Source organism: Acipenser ruthenus, chromosome 28, assembly GCF_902713425.1.
Source record: "Acipenser ruthenus chromosome 28, fAciRut3.2 maternal haplotype, whole genome shotgun sequence".
NCBI lineage: Eukaryota > Metazoa > Chordata > Actinopteri > Acipenseriformes > Acipenseridae > Acipenser > Acipenser ruthenus.
Window position 1 is genome coordinate 18,573,646 of NC_081216.1, and position 20,009 is coordinate 18,593,654.

Sequence of the window (20,009 nt, forward strand, 5' to 3'; positions counted from 1 at the left end):
TACATTTTGCAAAGAAAAAAAACTGCACTTGAAATTTACATTTGCTGTCATTAAAAGGCCACAACTCTCAATATACTTAACAAATGTCGAGAAAGAATTGAATTTTCGTCATTATGTGTCCTTGTCTGTCAATCTTTGTGGGTCACAAAGGATCTCTATATTTGTGGAAAATAGATAGAAAGAGTAATTTCTTATAGTTTTAAACCATTATAATTGCAACCCAAAGAAAGTGTATCAAAAATGCAATGGAATACTATACATTAATACTAAATAAAAAAAAAATGCCTACATGAGTAGCTGTCAGGTGCAAACTAAAATTTGTGGGAAATGATGAAGAAGATTGATGAAACTAATAAATGCATAAGTGTAATGCTGGGCTTCTAACAATGCACTCCAGTGAGGACACACTCTCCAGCTATTCATACCAAATATCCCCACCTAGCAAAGACTGCATTATTTCATCCTACACCCAGTTTCCACATGCAAGCATTCCGGGGAGTGTGAATCACACACACAATGTAATGTGGATAGCTGCAGGATGAGGAATGGATCCATTGTAGCTCGAAGGTACAGAGCTGAATGGAAAGAATTTGGAGAGAGGGTGAAAGAATAAGAGGTGGGTTAAGAAACGGTTGAATCACTAAATTGGGAAAAAGGAGGTAAAGTCAACTGACACCTTTACAGCATTACTAATTCCATTAACCAATCACCAATCGCCAGCCTTCTCTGTCACATAAGGAAAGGCAGACTGCCGATGCCCTGTTTATTATCCATTCAATATGCCATATCACATTTGTATGCAAATATCGGGCTTTAGAACAAAAAATGTAAAGGACCATTAGACAATGCTTTGAAAAATGAGCTGAAGTGAAACCCTCTTAAAACAGCTGAAAACTGCTTCACAAACTGCAAACCTGATTTATTTAATCAAAATAGGGTTTAATAAAATGTTTGGGAAAGTGTAATCAATATCAAACTAGAATCCTTAAAGGGGACTATGTGTTACGTCTATGTGAACTAGGCCAATATTGAATTTAAAAATGAGAATTATTCAGTACACTAGATTGATAAAGTTCATTGTTACACTATACTATTGTAGGAGTATGTGCAGGTGCTTTACTTTTTTTAGGACCCTTTAAGTCACAAACAGAGAACTGTGTACCTTTCTTGCCCTTGGACCCACATTCCGAGATGTCCTCTTACTAGTACCTGAAAAAACATACTTTCACAAATGTACATTTCTAATGGGGGGAGAACAATCTCAAAAATTTATGAACCATCAATAAACACAGTCATGTGTTCCACACTTGGTTTCCCTTATATACTCGGAGCCCTTTTAAGATGATCAATACAGACGGTTATCTAAAGGCAATGAACACAACTGGCAGGCCACCAGATGAGGGGCATTTGACTCAACCCCAGAAAGTGCTATCTTCAGGCAAACTGGCTTAGGCAGTCTGTGTCACTGCCAAATCTAATATCATAGGTATTCTGCTGAGTCATGCCTGTTAAGAACCTCACTACAAGGTATTGTTTCCTAGTGATCCAGATGTTAATAAAGTACTGTAGGTTGGATGCATTTCAACAAACCCCACCGTTTCTGAGTATCCCTTGAACTTTTGATACACTAACACTGAAGAGTGAAAAACACGCATAGAATATTTATTTGAATACTGTTTTCTCATCGATTGGCCACACTTACCATTGTTGGATGCAGTTCTCAATATTTGTGTAGCTTGCTTATCTGAAGAATATACTTTTCTGTAACATTTGCCTACTTAGTTTCTTTTAGCAGAACAGAAGAGGAGATTTCCATCTTATGTAACAAAAGATGGTTATTTTGGTTGAAGAAATCCCTGTTAGAAATTCTGGTCTGTTGGTTTTCAATGGCTCATGCTAGTTCAAATGACATAATACTGGTACTGGTTCATGAAAAAAAAAAAAAAAAAAACAGTCAATTTAAAACCTCTTTACTGTAAATTTCTCAATTGAATGAAGTTCCAAAAAGTTTTGGTAATACATTTTTAATGCTCCTGTTACTGAATCAATCAAATTAGAAAGTCCCTTTCATAAATACATTATTCGGACATTATGCTGGTCATCAGCTCACCAGCAGTTGCTGTGATTTTTCTGAGGGAAAAGTTATTATTATGTCCAAAATACATACTGTGCACACCAAGTGGAAAAGTACCAAAATAAGCATTATTTTCCTAATAAATTACAATTGAATTCACCTCATTTAAAAGACTTTTATCTAACCCCTTGAAGCTGCTTCATTATACATGCCTAAACAACAAGCACAGGGCTGCATTGTAAACAGACTTCTGCTTGTAAATGATGCTGACTGCATAGCATTTGCAAGAGAAAGAAACTCTTGAATGAAAACAGGTGTGTTCATTTACATCTCTCACTTAAACCCTACAGCTGTAATCTGAAGTGATTATATTCCATTATTCTTTTATGTCAGTGCAGAATAGACTGACGTATACTAATCAGAATGAATGTGAATGTGTGTGTACCAACACCAAGAAACCCTAGAAGACCACAGCATTATTAGCAATTACAACGTAAGTGCCCTGGTAGATACACATTGTGGGCTTCCTTAGAAGGTCACTAGTTTTTTGGCCAGTCGGTGTAGTGTCACAGCAGAATGCAGCAATGTCACAGGGTCCCTTATTGGATCATATATATATGATCCAATAATATGAAGCAGTATAATTATTCCACATGGGTTTTCACCTCAAAGTTACTGCTGGGAAATCAGCATTTCTCTGAGGTGATAACTAATGATATTTTATAATTGTTTTTGATCCCAGCAGTTTTGATAAGGAGAAGAAGTAAACAGAATGTGTTTTTTGGTATGTTGATGCCTGTGCGACTCAATTAATTGAATGATTATTCAGGCATTTCAAAGTTCATGGCGTAGCTAGTCCCATACCCATGAGGAAACACAGCTTTGGAACAAATAGGCAGTGTTAGGCACAGTCAATCCCTTATCGACAGATAATTGTGTGGGGTATGTGCTGTTGTCCGAGTTCGAGACTTAATACTCCATGTGGGAATATAGTAGACGTCAGAACAAGTTTTAGATATATCTAGCGGACCACAAATTTAGTTGGGACGAAACTTGGTTAGGACATTCTTTAGTTATTGAAAGCACTAGAATATGTGGCTATAAGGAGGTGTCTGTCTGTTTGTCACAATTAATATTTACATGTAGTACTGCTTATTTAACTTGGTTAGGAGATTATTCAACATAAAGTGACATAATTTGGGAATGTATACTTACTTGTTTTTTGTTGTTGTTGGGTTTTTTTTGCTTATAAATGACTTTATAAGCAAAAGTTTTATCATTAACAATGTCCAACAATGCACTGAGGTGGACTCATCTACAGTGAGAAATATTGATTTCCTTGTAGAAAGCCTCACTGTACGATACGACCCCAAATCTAATGCTTTTATCTTCTATCATTTTCTGCTGTTGACTCCTTAGACCACCAAGTACTTTATGTGTGCTACAGCATTCACTAAGTGACTCATCCCGTCTGTCGTGCCTGGAACCTGCTCTGATCTCTGAATCATTCCCTTCACCCACACTGTCCTTGTGTTTGACAAGTAGCCTGCTGCTTGAGCTTGTACACAAGAGCCTGGTAGAGTGTGTTACACTGAGATACTGTAAAGACAAGACTTCCAGGGCTATAGTGCTATTGCCTTGCCAATTTATTGCCTTTGACAAGATTAAGATTTATTTTGCTAGAAATACTGTAGAATAATACACAGTTCCAGTCCATAAACCAAAAAGGTCAAACACTTGTAAATCCTCACACAGATTTTCACTCTACTATCCCTCTCCCTACTGAGTGTATTACCTGGGTTTATATAGCCCAGGCAATTGATTAATTCCTACCAGCAGTTTCCTTTTTTTTTTAGAAACTGGCAGCCATTTTGGATCTGAAACCTTCCCTGCTGTGACAGAGCCAAGATGGCCACAACCTCCCTCAACATCCCAGGGTTGTAAAGTGTATAGTTTACACCGGGGATATACAGTCCTCCACAAGCCCTAAATACATTTCAATATGAAGTGAAGTGAGTTGGTTTTACAATAACCTTTTGGGCTGTACAGCTTACATTTTTTGCCAACTCTCCAACTCTGGTAACTGCGGGTTAGTCAATGGAAAATCTCAGTACAAAAAGCCCATTTGCAGAGTAGAAATTTACATGTTATCCACCGATCATTCTTTAGTTTATCCTTCGGTGTCTTTTCAGGAAGCAAATCTTGATGACAGGCCTAATTGACTGGTTCATATTTGAATACGTCATCAACCAATAGTAAGAACAAGAGATAAAGAAAATGCATCTATGAATCTTACCTGCTGTGCACTTCCATTCACTATACAGGGCTCAAGTGTTCTGTTTTGCAAGAAAAGTTATAGTAAACATGTATTTTTTTTTTATTTTAAATCATGATCTCTTATACTGCACTACTGGAGGGGGAAATTATCCCCACCCCCCTTAACACCTTTACCTGTCTTTAACCAACCAGCTGCTTCCCCACAGACACTACTGAGATTAAATGACTTAGGAAATATAACAGATTGCCTAACTAGGAACTTTCTTTGAAAACAATGTAATACAAGGCATCATATTTTACATGTAAGATTCATGCATTTTGTAAGCTACAGTCACTGAGGGGCAGATGAGCACAAAGGCTATGTAAGTCTCAGCTACAGTCTCCTTGTCTTGTTTGAAGCCATTGTTCCTCAATGGGTCTCAAGTATCTCACCATCCAAATAAGGAAAGAACACTTGATTGCTTTGAACCTGGATTTCTCTCAGTGAATCTGTTAAGCGATATCTAACTCCAATTGTTCACCGCCCCTCTGCCACCACACAAGGGTGTTTTCTTAAGTGACTGTTTAGTCGGGTTTGGATCTCAGAGGCGAGCACTGTTCAAAAAAGCAGGAAAATGCTCAGATGAGACGGGGGGGGGGGGGGGGGGGCATGCAAAGTGGGACAAGCGATGTCGATGGATGACAAGACAACAAGGCGTTCCTGGTGAATGAAAGGACCCAAAGGTTCTCTCTGTCTCCTTTGAAGTGGTTATTGAGCTGGTCGACCCGCCCACTAGTTTCTGTCAGAAGCGCCCTCTCTTTGCATCAGTAAGTGCCTATTAGAGAGCAGCATCTTTTTTACCTGCCTCAAATATTTCATAAGTCTGATGTCTCGCACTCATGTCTTTTTGGTGCGTAACAAATAGGTGGCTAGTTAATTATTTGTCAGTTGTTAATCATTGTCAGTTTACAGCCTCGGTACAGCAGTATGGTAGTAAAAATGTCAGCAGCGCCCTGGATGAGAGGTTATTAAAACACTTAGTGTGAAAGTTAATTGCCATTGATTGGTACTCAATTATAAAGGTGAGGGAAGGACAGCTGTTCTTGTTTTTAAATCAACACATCAGTTAATGGATTTGTTTAGTATCTGCCGATAAATACTTCTTAAAGGCAATTACAAGTACAAGTATGAGTATAGGCACACCCCTAATTAGCAATACACATACAGTATGTAATATAGGCTAGATCAAGCAAAGGGTCTTTTGATTAAAAAGCTGTAGCACTAGCTAGAGCTCTGCTCTGTATTGCCAGCAAAACTATAGGAGACTTGAGCCAAAGTGGCAGATCACCAGATGGCGCCTGCTCTTGCTTATACTGTAGAAAGAAACACTCGCTGATCTAGCCTATATCAATGGCAAACAACCAGAACTGAAGAGCAGCTGCTGAACTCACTCATAATGATTGCAAACATCATTAAACATGAAGGAGCAGTAAACAATATGAACATGAAATTTAAAGCTACTTCTTCCCTAATCAAATCAAATTAAAGAGCACAAAAGCTAATATATGAATTTAGTAATCATTCCTGGGATGCAGTGCCATTCGCTATTATTGTCTTTAGTTTTTGGTTGTGAAAGAAGTACTTCTTGGGAAAGACGTATTTGATTTATTGAGTAATATTTCTTAGCAACACCCTCCTAGGAGAAACTTGTTCCATGATCATGTCTTATTTCTCGGTTGCTAGATTCATGGGATTAAAGAACAACTGGATGGAGGTTCTAAAGACAGCTGGGAGTTCTACAGGATACAGGCAGAGTACTTGAGTTCAAGTCCTTATGGTTGTGTTTTTATAAACTGCATCACTAATATCATTATTTCTCCTGATATAAAAAATTGTATTTTTTTACATTTTGTATTTGTATCATCTTCTACAAAACAATCATTACATTTAGCATTTTACTTGCACAAAAAGAGTTGTAACTTTTGCTGGACTGTCGTACCAAGCAGTTAAAGCGTCCATATGACTATTTAATTATATTACTGATTACAGCTGGCATTATCAGTTCTCATCTGTACTGCTTAATCCTGCCTTTCTCCTACTGAGAGACAGACATATGCTTGAAGGATGTTAGAAACCATCAGTGATGTCACTCTAGGCAGCTGTAACCAGGATACTAGCAAGCGGTAATCTGTCCAATTACAGCCTGGCATAGGCGAGCTACATAAGTGATTACACTCAATGGACCTTCATTCAATAACCGGTCAGGGAGACCAGCGAGCAGGGGATGTTAGTGAGCTCTTTAGTGTGACTGAAGTACAGAACAAGAAGAAAATACCTATTTCATTGAAGGATATTGATCCAAAAGGTGAGTGAATATTTTTTTTTACACTTTTCAACATAACAGTACTAGGGAATATAGGTGAGTTGTTATAGAAGTTTAGCAAAAAGAAGCAATAATGTTGCTTCTTTTCAGGTGTTTAATGTGCATTAAAGTAACTTTGAAGTGTGGTCTGGTGACATTTACTTCATTTTTATATAAACATTGCGCATACAGTAAATGTGTTTTAAATGTACACTCACTGTCCTTCTGGTTCACAAACCCTAATCAGCTCTATTCTAGTCTGTCAAACCAGACCCATATGTTTTTTTTTTTGTCTTCTAATCTTACTGGGTAGATACTAATGGCATGAAGTTGATTTGGACCAGTGACAATGGAATCTGCAAAGGAGATGCATGAAAATGTTTTTGGTTACCAGTTTTGACCCATTTAAAATATACACAATGTGATTTAGTTACAAATAACTTTTTGCCAGCCTTTGTCGTTGCTGCATCTCTCCCTTTGCAACCTTTTTATCAGAATAAAATAAATGCTTTCAGTTAGACTACTTCCATTGTATAGTAAGGGAATCAAGTAGCTGTTGATTTGACCACTCTGAGTGTGCTCTCATGTTAAAGCAGAGACCTGTTTGCTTGTATCAGCAGTATTTTTGTCTTTCCTTTGTGTATCATGCATTGCTCATATATATTTTGCACCTACATCAGCACGGGTTTGCCTTGCACACGTTACAAATCTAAATGGAGGTTATCTGCAGTGGAGTGTTATAAAAGCATGCAGGATGCACAGATGATCAATCATAATACATCCAGGTGACCTATTTAGGCTACAGCTCAGGCTTGCTTTAACAGAATGAAAGGGATGCTCGTTTCAGTTGCCCAAAACCAACAGTAAGTCCAATATAACTTAGGAGTGTGGGTACAGTAAAAGACAGCACCCAGCACTGCTTATTGCCATCTTCTACAGCAAGAGGCATTGTGCATACTGTGCATGTGTTTCATTAGCTTATTGAATGTTAACACATGTTTGTTTCGCAGGGTGTCCCTTGTAATCCATGGTAAAATCTAAGTAAAGTGTAATAAGCATAGTGAAACCATACAAAGCAGAGGTGCAATCCAAACCAATTTACTAAATTAATATAGAACTGGTAATTAAAGCGTTGAAAAAACATTATTCATAAAAAGCAAGAATCAAAAAAAAAAAGTAGACTCCATGAAAACTGTTAAATACAGTTGAAAACATGCATGCGATAGTAATTTAATATATAGGTCAGGTGTAAGGAACCAAGCTGGGCACTATCCTTATAAAAGTATACCATGGTAAATTTACTTTGCATAGTTTCCATGCGATTTCCATGGTGCTACTATGCATTTACCATAGTTTACCGTGGATTGCCATGCTTTTTAGAATGCTTTACCATATCTCTCCGGGATTTACAATGCTTACCTATGCTCCCATGCTTTCACTTTGTTTTATTACACATTGCTATATGGGAAACGTTTATAAGGGCAGGGTGATTAGTCAATAAATGAATGTTTAATTGAGGATTGCAAAATAAAAGCCAAAAAAAATAAAGAAATTGTTTAGTCTCTCATTTAAAGCCAGGGATACAGTGGCACTGGAACAATTTTTAAAACGGGGTTGCTGAAAGCACCCCTAGTCCCCAGACCCTTAATGACTAATTATTCCTTGAGACTAATGCTTACGAAACTGGTTGTACTACAAATGCTTATAGAACTACAGGCCAACGCTATTTCTCGCTGGTGTTTTCAAAACATTAATACTAGTTAAACAAGATTTTTTAAACAGTCTGTCTGCATGTTGCAAAGCAGGCAGAAAAGGTCATTTAAAAATGTCCTTGAAATTAACAAGATAATCTATATACAGTATGTTAAATGTCCCCCAAAGGCTATATTGTCACTGACACCAGGGTCTCAGTAAAGAATGACTAATACCATGAAAGGCTGAGCATAAATCAAGGTCTGTTTAATCCTTAATGGTCAATTCTCATTTTCTCAACTCAACCCACACAAATCTCCAAATCTCACCCAGCTGCTTAATTAGCATTATATGCAACTAGACCTTGCAAGCTTGACAGAGTTTCAAACGAGTCATTTGAATTAAAAACAAACAAAAAAAAAAAAAAAACGATATCATTAGGGTATTACTGCATTACTTCTAAATGACCTGTTCTGATGTTACCTAGTACAAGACAAGGGCAAAACACTGTGGTGTTTTGGAGATAAATTCTGCAGTATCAAATTGGTCCACTGGATACACTACTTTACAGAGATGCTAAGGTCAGAGTGTATGAGTGAGATTTGAAAAAAAATAGGAATGAGGTTTGGGAATACATTCATCGTCAATTCCTTCCGTTTTGGAGTGAGACACCAAAAAAGTCCCAAAAGTGAGTGAGATTCTCTATTTATGGCTCATGCCACAGTGGCCCGACTTCTACCATTGCCTCGGGTAGAGTAACAACCACATTGATATTGCAGACAGTGTCTCTGCATTACCACTGCAGATTAAGACAGCATAGTACGAATATAAAATGTATATACTTGTAAAAATATAAACAAACATTATAAAAACGTAATGTTATTGAGGTTGTAAAGTGACATCAGATTTTTTTTTTGCTACACTTTCTGTAACCGTCCTAAAAACTACGTTGAAAGACTACATTTACCAGAATTCCGTTCATCTCGCATCATCGATGCAATTGGAATGTCCACGTGAGCATCGTCCAGCTGTGTGCAGCTGAAAGAGTGAATGGCGTGAGGGTTTGTGTCTTTGTTTCATTTCTGTTTTTTTAAATGAATAGCGATTACGTTAATTAAGCGTTGCTTTTCATTAACAAATTAGCTAGAATGTATTTGAAGAGAATTGGTCCTGTACTAGTATTAATTTGATTTCCAGTATTCTAGTCGCAGGTTGCTAAATTTGTGGTATGTGCGTTATTTTATGCATTCCATTGAATTGCAGTTAATAACACATACTTTTTGTAAGTGAAAGCAATTGTTCCGTTGTGCATGCAATATCAAGCGAATACGTTGGTTGCATGCATTTTTTAAACGAAACCAGTGCCTGTTGCATTTGTGTCGTGCATGTTTGCAATAGCTTTGCGTGGGGGTTGTATTAAAAATATCACGACCTATATTTTAATGAGTTTCAAGCGTGCAACTAATCTACATTTAGGGTTTAACTGAAATACATCTTGCATTTTTTTTTTTACTTTTGCATTGTCTAATCTAGCTGGGAAATATTTAAATAGCATACGTTTTCTTAAAGTATTGTTAAAGTGCGGCGTCAACGTATCAGGCAAATGAGCAACAAGACACAGTTGAAATTCTAATGTATATCTCGCCTTTTATGATTTAAAAAAAATCCTCTAAACAAAATGCTGTTTATTTATTATAACATCACTCTATCTACTGCTGTCTTCATTGGCAGTATGTTTGAAAAACGCACTCAATGCAACGATTGCAATTTGTTAGTGTTCCTGCAGGACAATGCCTTGCATTTAGAAGCAGTATTGCGGATTGCCGAGTAATTCGATGATCTATTTGGTCGTTTTGTAATCGGAGTATTGGGGGTCCCGATCCTCCTCATTGTGGTGGCACGTTTGCTTGTTTGTTGATGGGAATATAAATGTTGCTATGTATCCCTTCCATGGTTTGGTAAAACACCCCCAGAAACTCTGAACTGCTTCGATTCATACTCTGTAAGCTTTTCTGTGGGGAAGCCTGCTGTTTTATTTATAATCAATTCCCAACGATCCAATAAGATAATCTTTGTTAGAATATTTTTAAAATGTTCTTCTTCTGTTGTCTTTTTGAGTTACTATGTCCAGCAGTGACCATTTCATATTTTATTATATATATATATATATATATATATGTATATATATATATATATATATATATAGTCGACCCTGATCTTGATGTGATATAGCCATCTGACATTTCTTGTATCAGATGGGAATGATGTCACCTTAAAATTAGCTATAGTGCTCTAATACTTAAGTATATAGATTTAAAAAAAATATATGTATATATATAGGGTTTTGTGTGAGATGCAAGCTGATTTTCACCTCTCTCAAGGTCAGATAGTCCAGTAAGATCATTTGTGGTAAAGCAAGGGTGAGGTAGAATTCAGTACCGTATCTGTGATTTTCCTGGTTCTACATTTGAAATAAACACAATCCTAGTTTGTCTTACACTCTATAGGTATTGGATCAATGCTTTCTTACTCTCAGTAGGTATTGCTAACACTTTCCTTGCTCTCTGTTCGGATTGCATTAATACTTTGTCTTTTTGCATTCTTTCCCAGGAGGGCAAAAAATGGAATCCATAGAAAAATGGAACAAAGACTTCATTGCACTTAAACTGTTGGACAAAAAGTTACATTCAAAGAAAAATGGCACGACAGGTAATTCAGAATACGAATGTGTGGTAAAAATGAGTTAACCGTAACTACTATACATATTCTGAAAAATATGTATTATGTAATTTTAAGGCGGTGCTGTAATATTATTGTAGATCAGCAGGTACTGTAGTAGGCAGGCAGTAATTATCTTCAGCTGTATTGTAGCGATTCTGCCTTAAATCATCATGTCATTCTCTGTTAAACGCCCGCCAAGTCACTGTGGTCATATCAAAATGTTAGTTGTATCGCAAGAGGCATTTTTATGATACATTTGATTCAGTTTTGCATTTACATAATTATACATTTGCATATTTATTGTTACACATGTTCTAGCTTTTTTTATACATTAAACTTTTTGGGATATATACAAAAAAGAATATATATATATTCTTTATAGCAGTATAGAACTGTTGTTTCTTTTTTGATCAAACTAGAATGCTTTAACCAGATTAACCAGTTTTTAACTTCAGATTTGCTTTCTAAAACTAGCGCAAGGCAATTCATCACTAATTCATCACTAATCTCCAAAATACGATTCCTTTTATTTGTATAATATAATATACAAAATGTTGGGTCCCTTCTATCGTGGGTAATTTCATTAAGGTCAAACATCTGCCACAGTAGGCTCCTTTTAATTCAGCAAAAATAAATACAGAAGAGCAGCCACACATAATAAAATGGATTGCCGCATGGCACTTTGGTCTCTAATGTAAATTGATAAAATATATCTGGGTGTTTAATTTGTAAGAATGTAAAGTTGGAGTACTCCACTAACACGATTAGTGTGCTTTTCAGTTGTGTCTTTGGCTGTGGTTGTTCATTAAATCCTGTTTGTTGTCTTGCAGGCGTGATTTCGAAGCATCTTCATCAAACATTTAAGATCCACAATTATTTACAGTCGACCATTACCCGCTCAGAATGTGGCACAGGTATGTCAGTCTCTTGTACAGTTAGTTTAAAGCCGAAAGCTCGTAATACACACACATCAAAACTTTCATTAGGCATTCAGTGTCAAACCAAGTAGTTCCTGGTGCCGACCCCAAATGTTCAGTCCCTTCAGTGAACTGTTGATTATGATTTTGAGGTCTGTTGTCAGTGGTTTTGGTACAGTACTGTAGGCTGCTAAAACTGTTTCAGAATTGGTAAAGAAAACCTACAGTACATGAATCGATTAAAAAAAACTACTGACATTAATCAGATCATATAATTAATATGAACAAAATATGAGATGGCTGTGCCGGGTATTTAAATAGGTACTCTAAAATGTACATCATGGTATGTCTGTTATTATTTAAGTCATGCTTTTAACCTGTATCCATCTTCAGAAACACGCTCGCTATGATAATCCCTCAGTCTAGCTAACCTGTTTGTGAACATGCAGTAAAGAAACAGTGAAAGCTGCCCTTAAACACATCCTGTTCCTGGCTGCTTGTCCTTACAGAAAGAATTCCAAACATCAGTACTGAAACTGCATTGTCACAGGCCACAAGAGATGTTTGACTTCTATACAGGCCCTTCGTCATGGTGGCAATACATCTGTGCTAATTAGTTTCAGTGACGCATGCAAATATTGACATTGCTTTAATAAAATGTGCAGCATGCATGTATGTCTGGTTGGTACACTATCTCCCTAGTGTTAATATTTAGCCAGGTACTGCTGGACAAATATAGGTCATCCTTTTTGTGGATAGGTCAGTAAGCTTTTTGTTCTTGGTTGAATGATAATATGCTATGTTTAAATTAGGCATAGTATAATTCCTTTAGTTTCAACTTAAAATAATATTTTATTTCCGAATTCTACAGTTGTGTGTAGAGAGAAGCCATGATTTATTTTGTGTGTTACTGTTATTATTTGCAGTAGCTTATAGGCTAAAGTGAAACAATGCGCTGGGTATTCATTTGATTTTACTATCTGTATACTGTACAGTCATTCTTAATGTCATGTGTACAAAGCACACAACACAGAAATGGTATTTTAGCGGAAAGGGAAATGCATTTAAAGACGAGCAGTATAAATGTGCATGCGTGGTTTTTTTTTGTTGTTGTTTTTTTAAACTGGACACTTAATTATCCCAGGTAACCCGTCCTCGGCCAAATCAACACATGTAAAATAGGGACATCCAACAAAAAAATGAAGGCATTCATTGTATAGGTGCAATGTATGTTCTTATGTGATTGTGTGAAGAGGGAACAAGAGGTGCTTAGGCCAATTAAGTGCTTCATAAGTAGAAGTGAATGTCTGTTAGGTTTTGTAACATTAAGATGTTTTCTATCAACCCACATCTTTCACATTTGCATAGCAAATTGCATTAGTTCAACTGAAATTATGATTCATCAGCTCCCACATGTTTGGGTTTTCTATCAAAGAGCTGCTCTTTTGACCAGTTTTTCATTCTGAAGGTTACGTGTTCTTAGTGTTGGTACATTTATCATGCAGGGCAATATTCAGTCTTAATATCTAGTATACTGATAATGATAATGAAAATTATATTAAAATGGTCTGGCTGTGATTATATTAAAACATGACACCGGCAAAAAAAAAACATATTTGTTTTCTGAGGAAACTTGCATTTAAATAATGTGAATGCTCACCGTAACCTAGTTTCTCACAGTATGTGGTTGCCTAAGATATTATAGGCTATATCTTGGGAACCTATTGGTTTGATTAAACTGGGCATGGATTTTTTAAGATGCTGTGGATGTAATTAATGGGATCTGCATTTTTCATAATAAAGAACATGTTTTTTATATCCTTAATGGGTGATATGTATGCCACTGACATGCATGGTATTTATAGATATTTCTCTTTGCCAGGTTCCTGTCCAAACCTAATTATGAGTAGAAACGAGCAGCCCGAACAGAAGCCGGTGATCATGGCCTTAACTCCCCAGCTCCGTGTGCGAACCCACCGCCCTCTCTGCCTGTCCGTCTCTTCTGACAGCAATGGAAGGTTCAGAGCTCTCGAATCACAAGACTGGAAGAACAACCTCAAAGCTCAGGTACACTTTACACAGTGTGCGCGAGGAAACCTTGAATGTTACACTTCTACAGCACATGCTGGTTTCCAGTTAAATAAAATGAATGTTAAAGGTTACTTGCAGATGGTCAGAAAATATCCAAAAGGTTTTGATTGCTACATTCAAAAAGGTTTTTACTTCTATAAATCCACTAAAGTCTCAAGTAATTGTTAAATCAATATAATTGCAGTATTTTCATATGTAGAATTGTACTGTAGTAGAAATTATTGGTTAAAGTAATCTGATTGTAACTGATCTAAATGCTACCAGATTTAAGACTTTCTGTGTTGAAGCCATAGCTGTTTGTAAATAGAGTGAGTGAAGTTATTGACAAATTGCCATCCTTCTTATTATTCTGTACTAACAGTTTAGGTGGCTATTTATCATTTAGAGAAAAGGGATAGCTACCTTGAAGATACCAGTGTGCATGCAGCCTGTAATACATACAAAGTAGAGTAACCCTGGCCTCCTCTTTTTGTAGATGGAGCAGGCACACAGTGCTGGGGCGGCTAGCAGCACCGGGTCTCTAGAAAGAGCATCTCTCTTCTGTGCCTCTGGATCAAACACATCAAGCTCCAGTTTATCCAGTCCTGTTGAGCCTCTAACCAAAAGCAAGTCCTCCAGCCGCTTCTCCTTGTTCTCACCTCCCTGGAACAGCAGCTCTGAATCTGACTCCAACCCCCCGTCCCGGTCGGGCTCCAAGAAACTCCGCAATTACAACAAAAGAGGGGGGAACAAAGCAGAGGACGCCCTGGACTCGAAGCAGAGCATCCCGGAGCATTTCCAATTCTCAGAGCCGGTCATCGCGAAAGTGACAGACTACATCTACGTGGGGAATCTCAACGCTGCCTACAGCGGGCGGATCCTCTGCAGGAACAGCATCGACAGTGTTATCGACATGAGCAGCTTCGCCGGTGAACACAAGGTGGGCCTCATCCCCTGTACCTGCTCCCGGGGCACCAAGCACAGCTGGTCCCGCCTCAAGGTTGACATCAGTGGCCTTTCCGACGAGGAGAGCGTGGCCTTGAAGCAGCGCAGCTTCGAGGACATCAATGAGTGTATCGACGCTTCCACAGAGAAGCGAAAGCGTGTTTTGATCCACTGCAGGGATGGGTATTCGTTGGCTCCCACTTGCATTATCCAGTATTTGATGGTAAAGCAGAACATGAGGCTGATTGCTGCCTATGAGTTTGTGAGAGCCAAGTACCCAGTTAACATTCAGGAGTGTCATCAGAATCTGCTGGTGAATTTGGAGAAATCGCTGAGACCTGGTGAAAACGTGGATCCAGAGTGCTTCAAACAGGCCATATCCCGCAAGATGGCGTGGACCTAACCTTACTTTGCTCAGTCTGTGGTTATAGGAACTAAAAAATGTAGTTCTCATTTCAGCATAGGGAATGCAGGGTAATTAAGCTATAAATGGCTATAAACTGGCCAAAGCAATTGATGGGCTCCTGTCTTTGCAGGCCATCATTGCAATTTTTAGATTTGAAGGACCCCTTTTTGTAGTTTTTATGGAACCTGGTTTTTATTGTAATTTGGACTGGAGACACTAATAATGGACACAGAGTACAGGAACAGTTTTACTTTTGGAACTGTCCAATTTCAGATATATGACTTGTGGGAGGAGCAGAATTTATTAGCTATAGGGCAGAATAATAGCCCATCAGCATTATTATTATTATTATTATTATTATTATTATTATTATTTTACCTAGGGGAATTCTGCTGTTTTTAAAGCTCAGGTAACAAGGATGAATCCGCTGCCTGTCACTTTAGGGAGATGGAGGCAACAAAGTGGTTTACTCCACACTGCCCAAACAATCACACAGCCAGGGCAGCAGTGCTAGAGCAAAGTTTAAAATAGTAAGGAAATACTTTTAAAATGCATTTGGTGCAAAGGCATTGACAGTTCACACCAGATTAGGAGCTACTGTGAAACAAGTGGCAACTTGTACATAGGCAGGCATGTTTACTGCAAGTACGCCCAGGTTTCCCCTGAATGAAAGATGTATTTATATACACCCTCAATGAGGGTTCAATTGGTGGACACTGCAAAGTTGTTTTTATACACAATTAACAATATTCTCTGCACTTTTATTGGCTAGACACACTACATGATTCCATCCTGGTCCAAATTTTGTATCTCTTCTATGAGTATCCTTTGTTCCTTGCACTTGATTGTTCTGACCCACTGAAGTAATGCTAGGAGCCTCAAAATACATGAATATTGCATTGAACTTATACCAGCATTACTTTCTAAGATGCATTTACGAAATAGTGAAAGTAACTATTTCCATACTTTTTTCGGAGTTTTTGTTTTCCTGATGACACAGCCCAAGTGCTTGGAGATATCAGCTTGAAATTTGCTACGCAGCAGAATTTGGTGGTTCTCTCTCCGTCAGTTTGAAATACGGGTATCATGCAGTACATTTAAATGATCGGTATGTCCTGCTTCTCGTCACACCCCTTTGGAGTGCCTGATCAGTGGTCTGCTGTGTATCTTGAGCTGAAGAACATCATTCTTTTATGTGGGAGAAACCTGTGAAGAGGACATCCAGTGCAGAAATCGACCCCTTTTTTTATAGTGCCTTTTTTGTATCTGTTTTGTGTGTTAGTGTTGATACACACACTGCTGGTAATATTTTGTGGAATATCCTGGGTCTCTTCCCGTTGTGACTTGTGAAAACTGAGTATACTTTTAACCGGTTAATAAATAAAAAATAGTCTTGGTGTTGTAACCTCTGTGTAATACAATGGCATGTGCAGTGGCTGTATTTTGTCTTTAATGCAAAATGTGGTGACCAGTGAATGATATTGCTCTAATACCTATATAAAATAGTAATATACTCTCCTGTACTTATTGCTGCAGTGGCGGCTTGCACCTTTTGGATAGGGGATGGGGGCATAGTTGGTATTTTATGACTTAATGTAAAGAATATTTTTTGTTGGACAGTTTGTCAGTCATCCTATGCTAGTTATACGTACCTTTGCACTCAGGTGACTTTTTTTTTTTTTTTTGGTACGTCTGTGTTTTTGGTATTAAAATTTGGAGATTGAAATGAAGTTTACAGATTCTATTATGCATTTTCGTGTAGTTCATGCCATGTGTATTGTACATAATGTGATTAAACGTACATTGTTGAAACAGTGCCAATCGAATACTGTGTCTTCATTGTCTGTGGTTTGTATTATTATTATTATTATTATTATGTGTCTTTGACTTTACCAGAAATTAGTTTGTTTCTACCAGAGCTCAGATAAAATAAAGATAAAATAAAGACACACAAAGTATTAACTTATAACTGATAAGCGGTCATTTTTTTTTGGATATGCATTCACCCCCAGAGCCAGACTGCTCAATTGATATGTATCTCTAGAGTGGCAGTCTGCCTATGGGGATGTGGTATGTGAAATAAATATTAAGGGTATAACTTGAAAGGTTCAAACGTATTTCCAAGTGTTGAATGTTTAGAATCGTTCTTAAATGTTAAACCATTGTCTAAGATATGCATGCCAAATACAGATGTAGGCTGCTATGTTTATAAAGTAAGATATGAGTAGTGTAAGGCTATTTATTCAGATACATATCATAAAGTAATGACACCCTCATAGAGAGCTTCTCTTGGTGATTGGTTACACAAATTCTTGGTATGGTTAAACATTTAGGAAATTAAATGGAATCTAACATCCCAGCATTGTTAGCCCCTAAAGTTCATTGGTTTGTTATATACTGTACTTGTGTCTAAAACTGTAGGCTCAATAGAAAACTTGCTTGAAAGCCTATTAGAATGTCAACTGATTCACGGTCACGGTCACTTTCCATCTTGTATTAAGGAAGGACATTATTTATTTATATATATATATATATATACATTGCCTTGCAAAAGTATTCAGACCCCTGACCAATTCTCTCATATTACTGAATTACAAATGGTACATTTAAATTTTGTTCTGTTTGATATTTTATTTTAAAACACAAACTCAAAATCAATTATTGTAAGGTGACATTGGTTTTATGTTGGGAAATATTTTTAAGAAAAATAAAAAACTGAAATAACTTGCTTGCATAAGTATTCAACCCCCCCACATTAATATTTGGTAGGGCCACCTTTCGCTGGAATAACAGCTTTAAGTCTTTTCTACAGCCGATACCTTTTTTTAACGCTTTTCTAAATGCTAATGAATGGCCTCCCAACAGATCAGACCACTGCATTGAAACACAATATAGATATTATTGATTGCTGTTACCCGTTACATTAATTACTCTCCTCTATTATTTATTACTTCTGTATGTTTAAGGGAGCCCATATGGTTGACAGTTTGTGAGCATGCTCAAACTAGAAGAGCCTCTTGAAATGTCTACTTTGATCTGAATACCCACTGAGAGAATGCTGGTTATGTGAGCTGGACATGTGAGGGTTTATCCAATTGACTGCTGCTTGCTACCATGTGGTACTTGAACTAAAGCACACCACTACAGTACTGCTATAGAAGGTTACAAATTCGATTCCAGCTCTCTTATTGCATAAAAAAACCCCAAAAAAAACATTTTTTATTGTGACTGTTTATTTTTAATTTTATTAAATTTATGATAATATTTTACTGGAACGTATAGTGTTCACCTGTTTAACATGGTCCTAACAAGTTAACAGCTGCTTATGAATGTAAGTGTAAAAACTTATTTTTTTTTTAAATTGCTTCTTTAGGCATAATCTTGAATAGAGTGTACAGTGATGTTCAGTAGTATTTATCATAAAAAAAGGTCTGCTAACAATACAGAAATCTAGGAGTGCTGGTTCTTAAGAAGCAGAATATTATTTAATTAAATAAAGTGTAATTAACAATTCTTTCACTGCAAAGGTTACATGATAGGTGGTGTTCTGCATACAAGACAGTGACAACTTACAAATTCTTACAAATGGAAGACTACCTCTAATCTCCTTCCTGGTTGTCTAAGACCAAGTTATGTCCATTCAGCCCAGATGTATAACTGCCCAGCTGATGCAGATGTTACTGTATCCTCCCCCAGAAATACGAAAGCAATTTTAAATATTCACTGTTGAGTCAGGATGGCCCTTCAAGGTGAAGGGTAGTGGTTGTATTTCTGGAGCTGCTTGTCCAATTGGTCCAAGGATCTATCCACTACCATAAAGAGAAAGTTTTTGTTTCGAGAGCTGCCCCAGAAAGCCATTTATACCACCCATTGCTACAGCTGCTTGTGGTTCGTCAGTCTTTTCCACCTCCCAGTCCAGTCTGTCCTGTTCCTTTCTGTGCTAGGTAAGACATTTGCCTTCCTTAACCTTCAATCTTTTATTCCTTGCTCCTGATTTATTTGGTGCTGGTTTACGTTTATAAAATGTATGTTCAGGTTGTTACTGGTGATTGCCAATGTGTGAGACAGTAGTGATCTATAGATATGACAAGGACAATGATGGTGACGCTAGTTGAGTCAAGTGCTCACCCATGTATAAAGTCTAGAAAGCTTTTATAGTACTGATGCTAGTCAAGGGAGATCACCAGCCAGATAAACACACATTGAATTAACAGAACTCGAAATAAAAAAAAAAAAACAGAAGGGTTGTTTTGTAACATTTCCAGAGGTGTCTCACTTTTCATAAATAATGGTGCTAGTAAAAACCTTGTATTTGAAAATCCAAATGATTCAGCCATTCATTATGTAAATGTACCTTATTCCTGCTTTTTTAAAATTACAAGTGAAAACTACAAATCTCATTAAACTTTTATTTGAAGATTTTCATATTATGGATAGAGAGAGAGAGAGAGAGAGATGTCTGTGTGTGTTTGTATAGGTTCATTAAAATGCTAACAATTCTTAAAAGATCTTAGGCCATATTTTCAAAGCTTTTTCTCAATTCTTTAATTAGCTCTTAATTTTTG

At 37.1% G+C, this 20,009-nt stretch overlaps 1 protein-coding gene across 1 annotated transcript; it reads left to right on the forward strand.

The window, feature by feature from the left end:
- The first annotated feature begins 6,569 nt into the window (after positions 1-6,569).
- Positions 6,570-17,257, forward strand: LOC117434855 (uncharacterized). Its single transcript, XM_059002796.1, has 5 exons — positions 6,570-6,696; positions 10,996-11,094; positions 11,937-12,020; positions 13,906-14,090; positions 14,590-17,257. The coding sequence occupies exons 1-5, from the start codon at positions 6,570-6,572 to the stop codon at positions 15,439-15,441; spliced, it is 1,347 nt and encodes a 448-aa protein (XP_058858779.1). The 3' UTR covers positions 15,442-17,257.
- Positions 17,258-20,009: the final 2,752 nt, after the last annotated feature.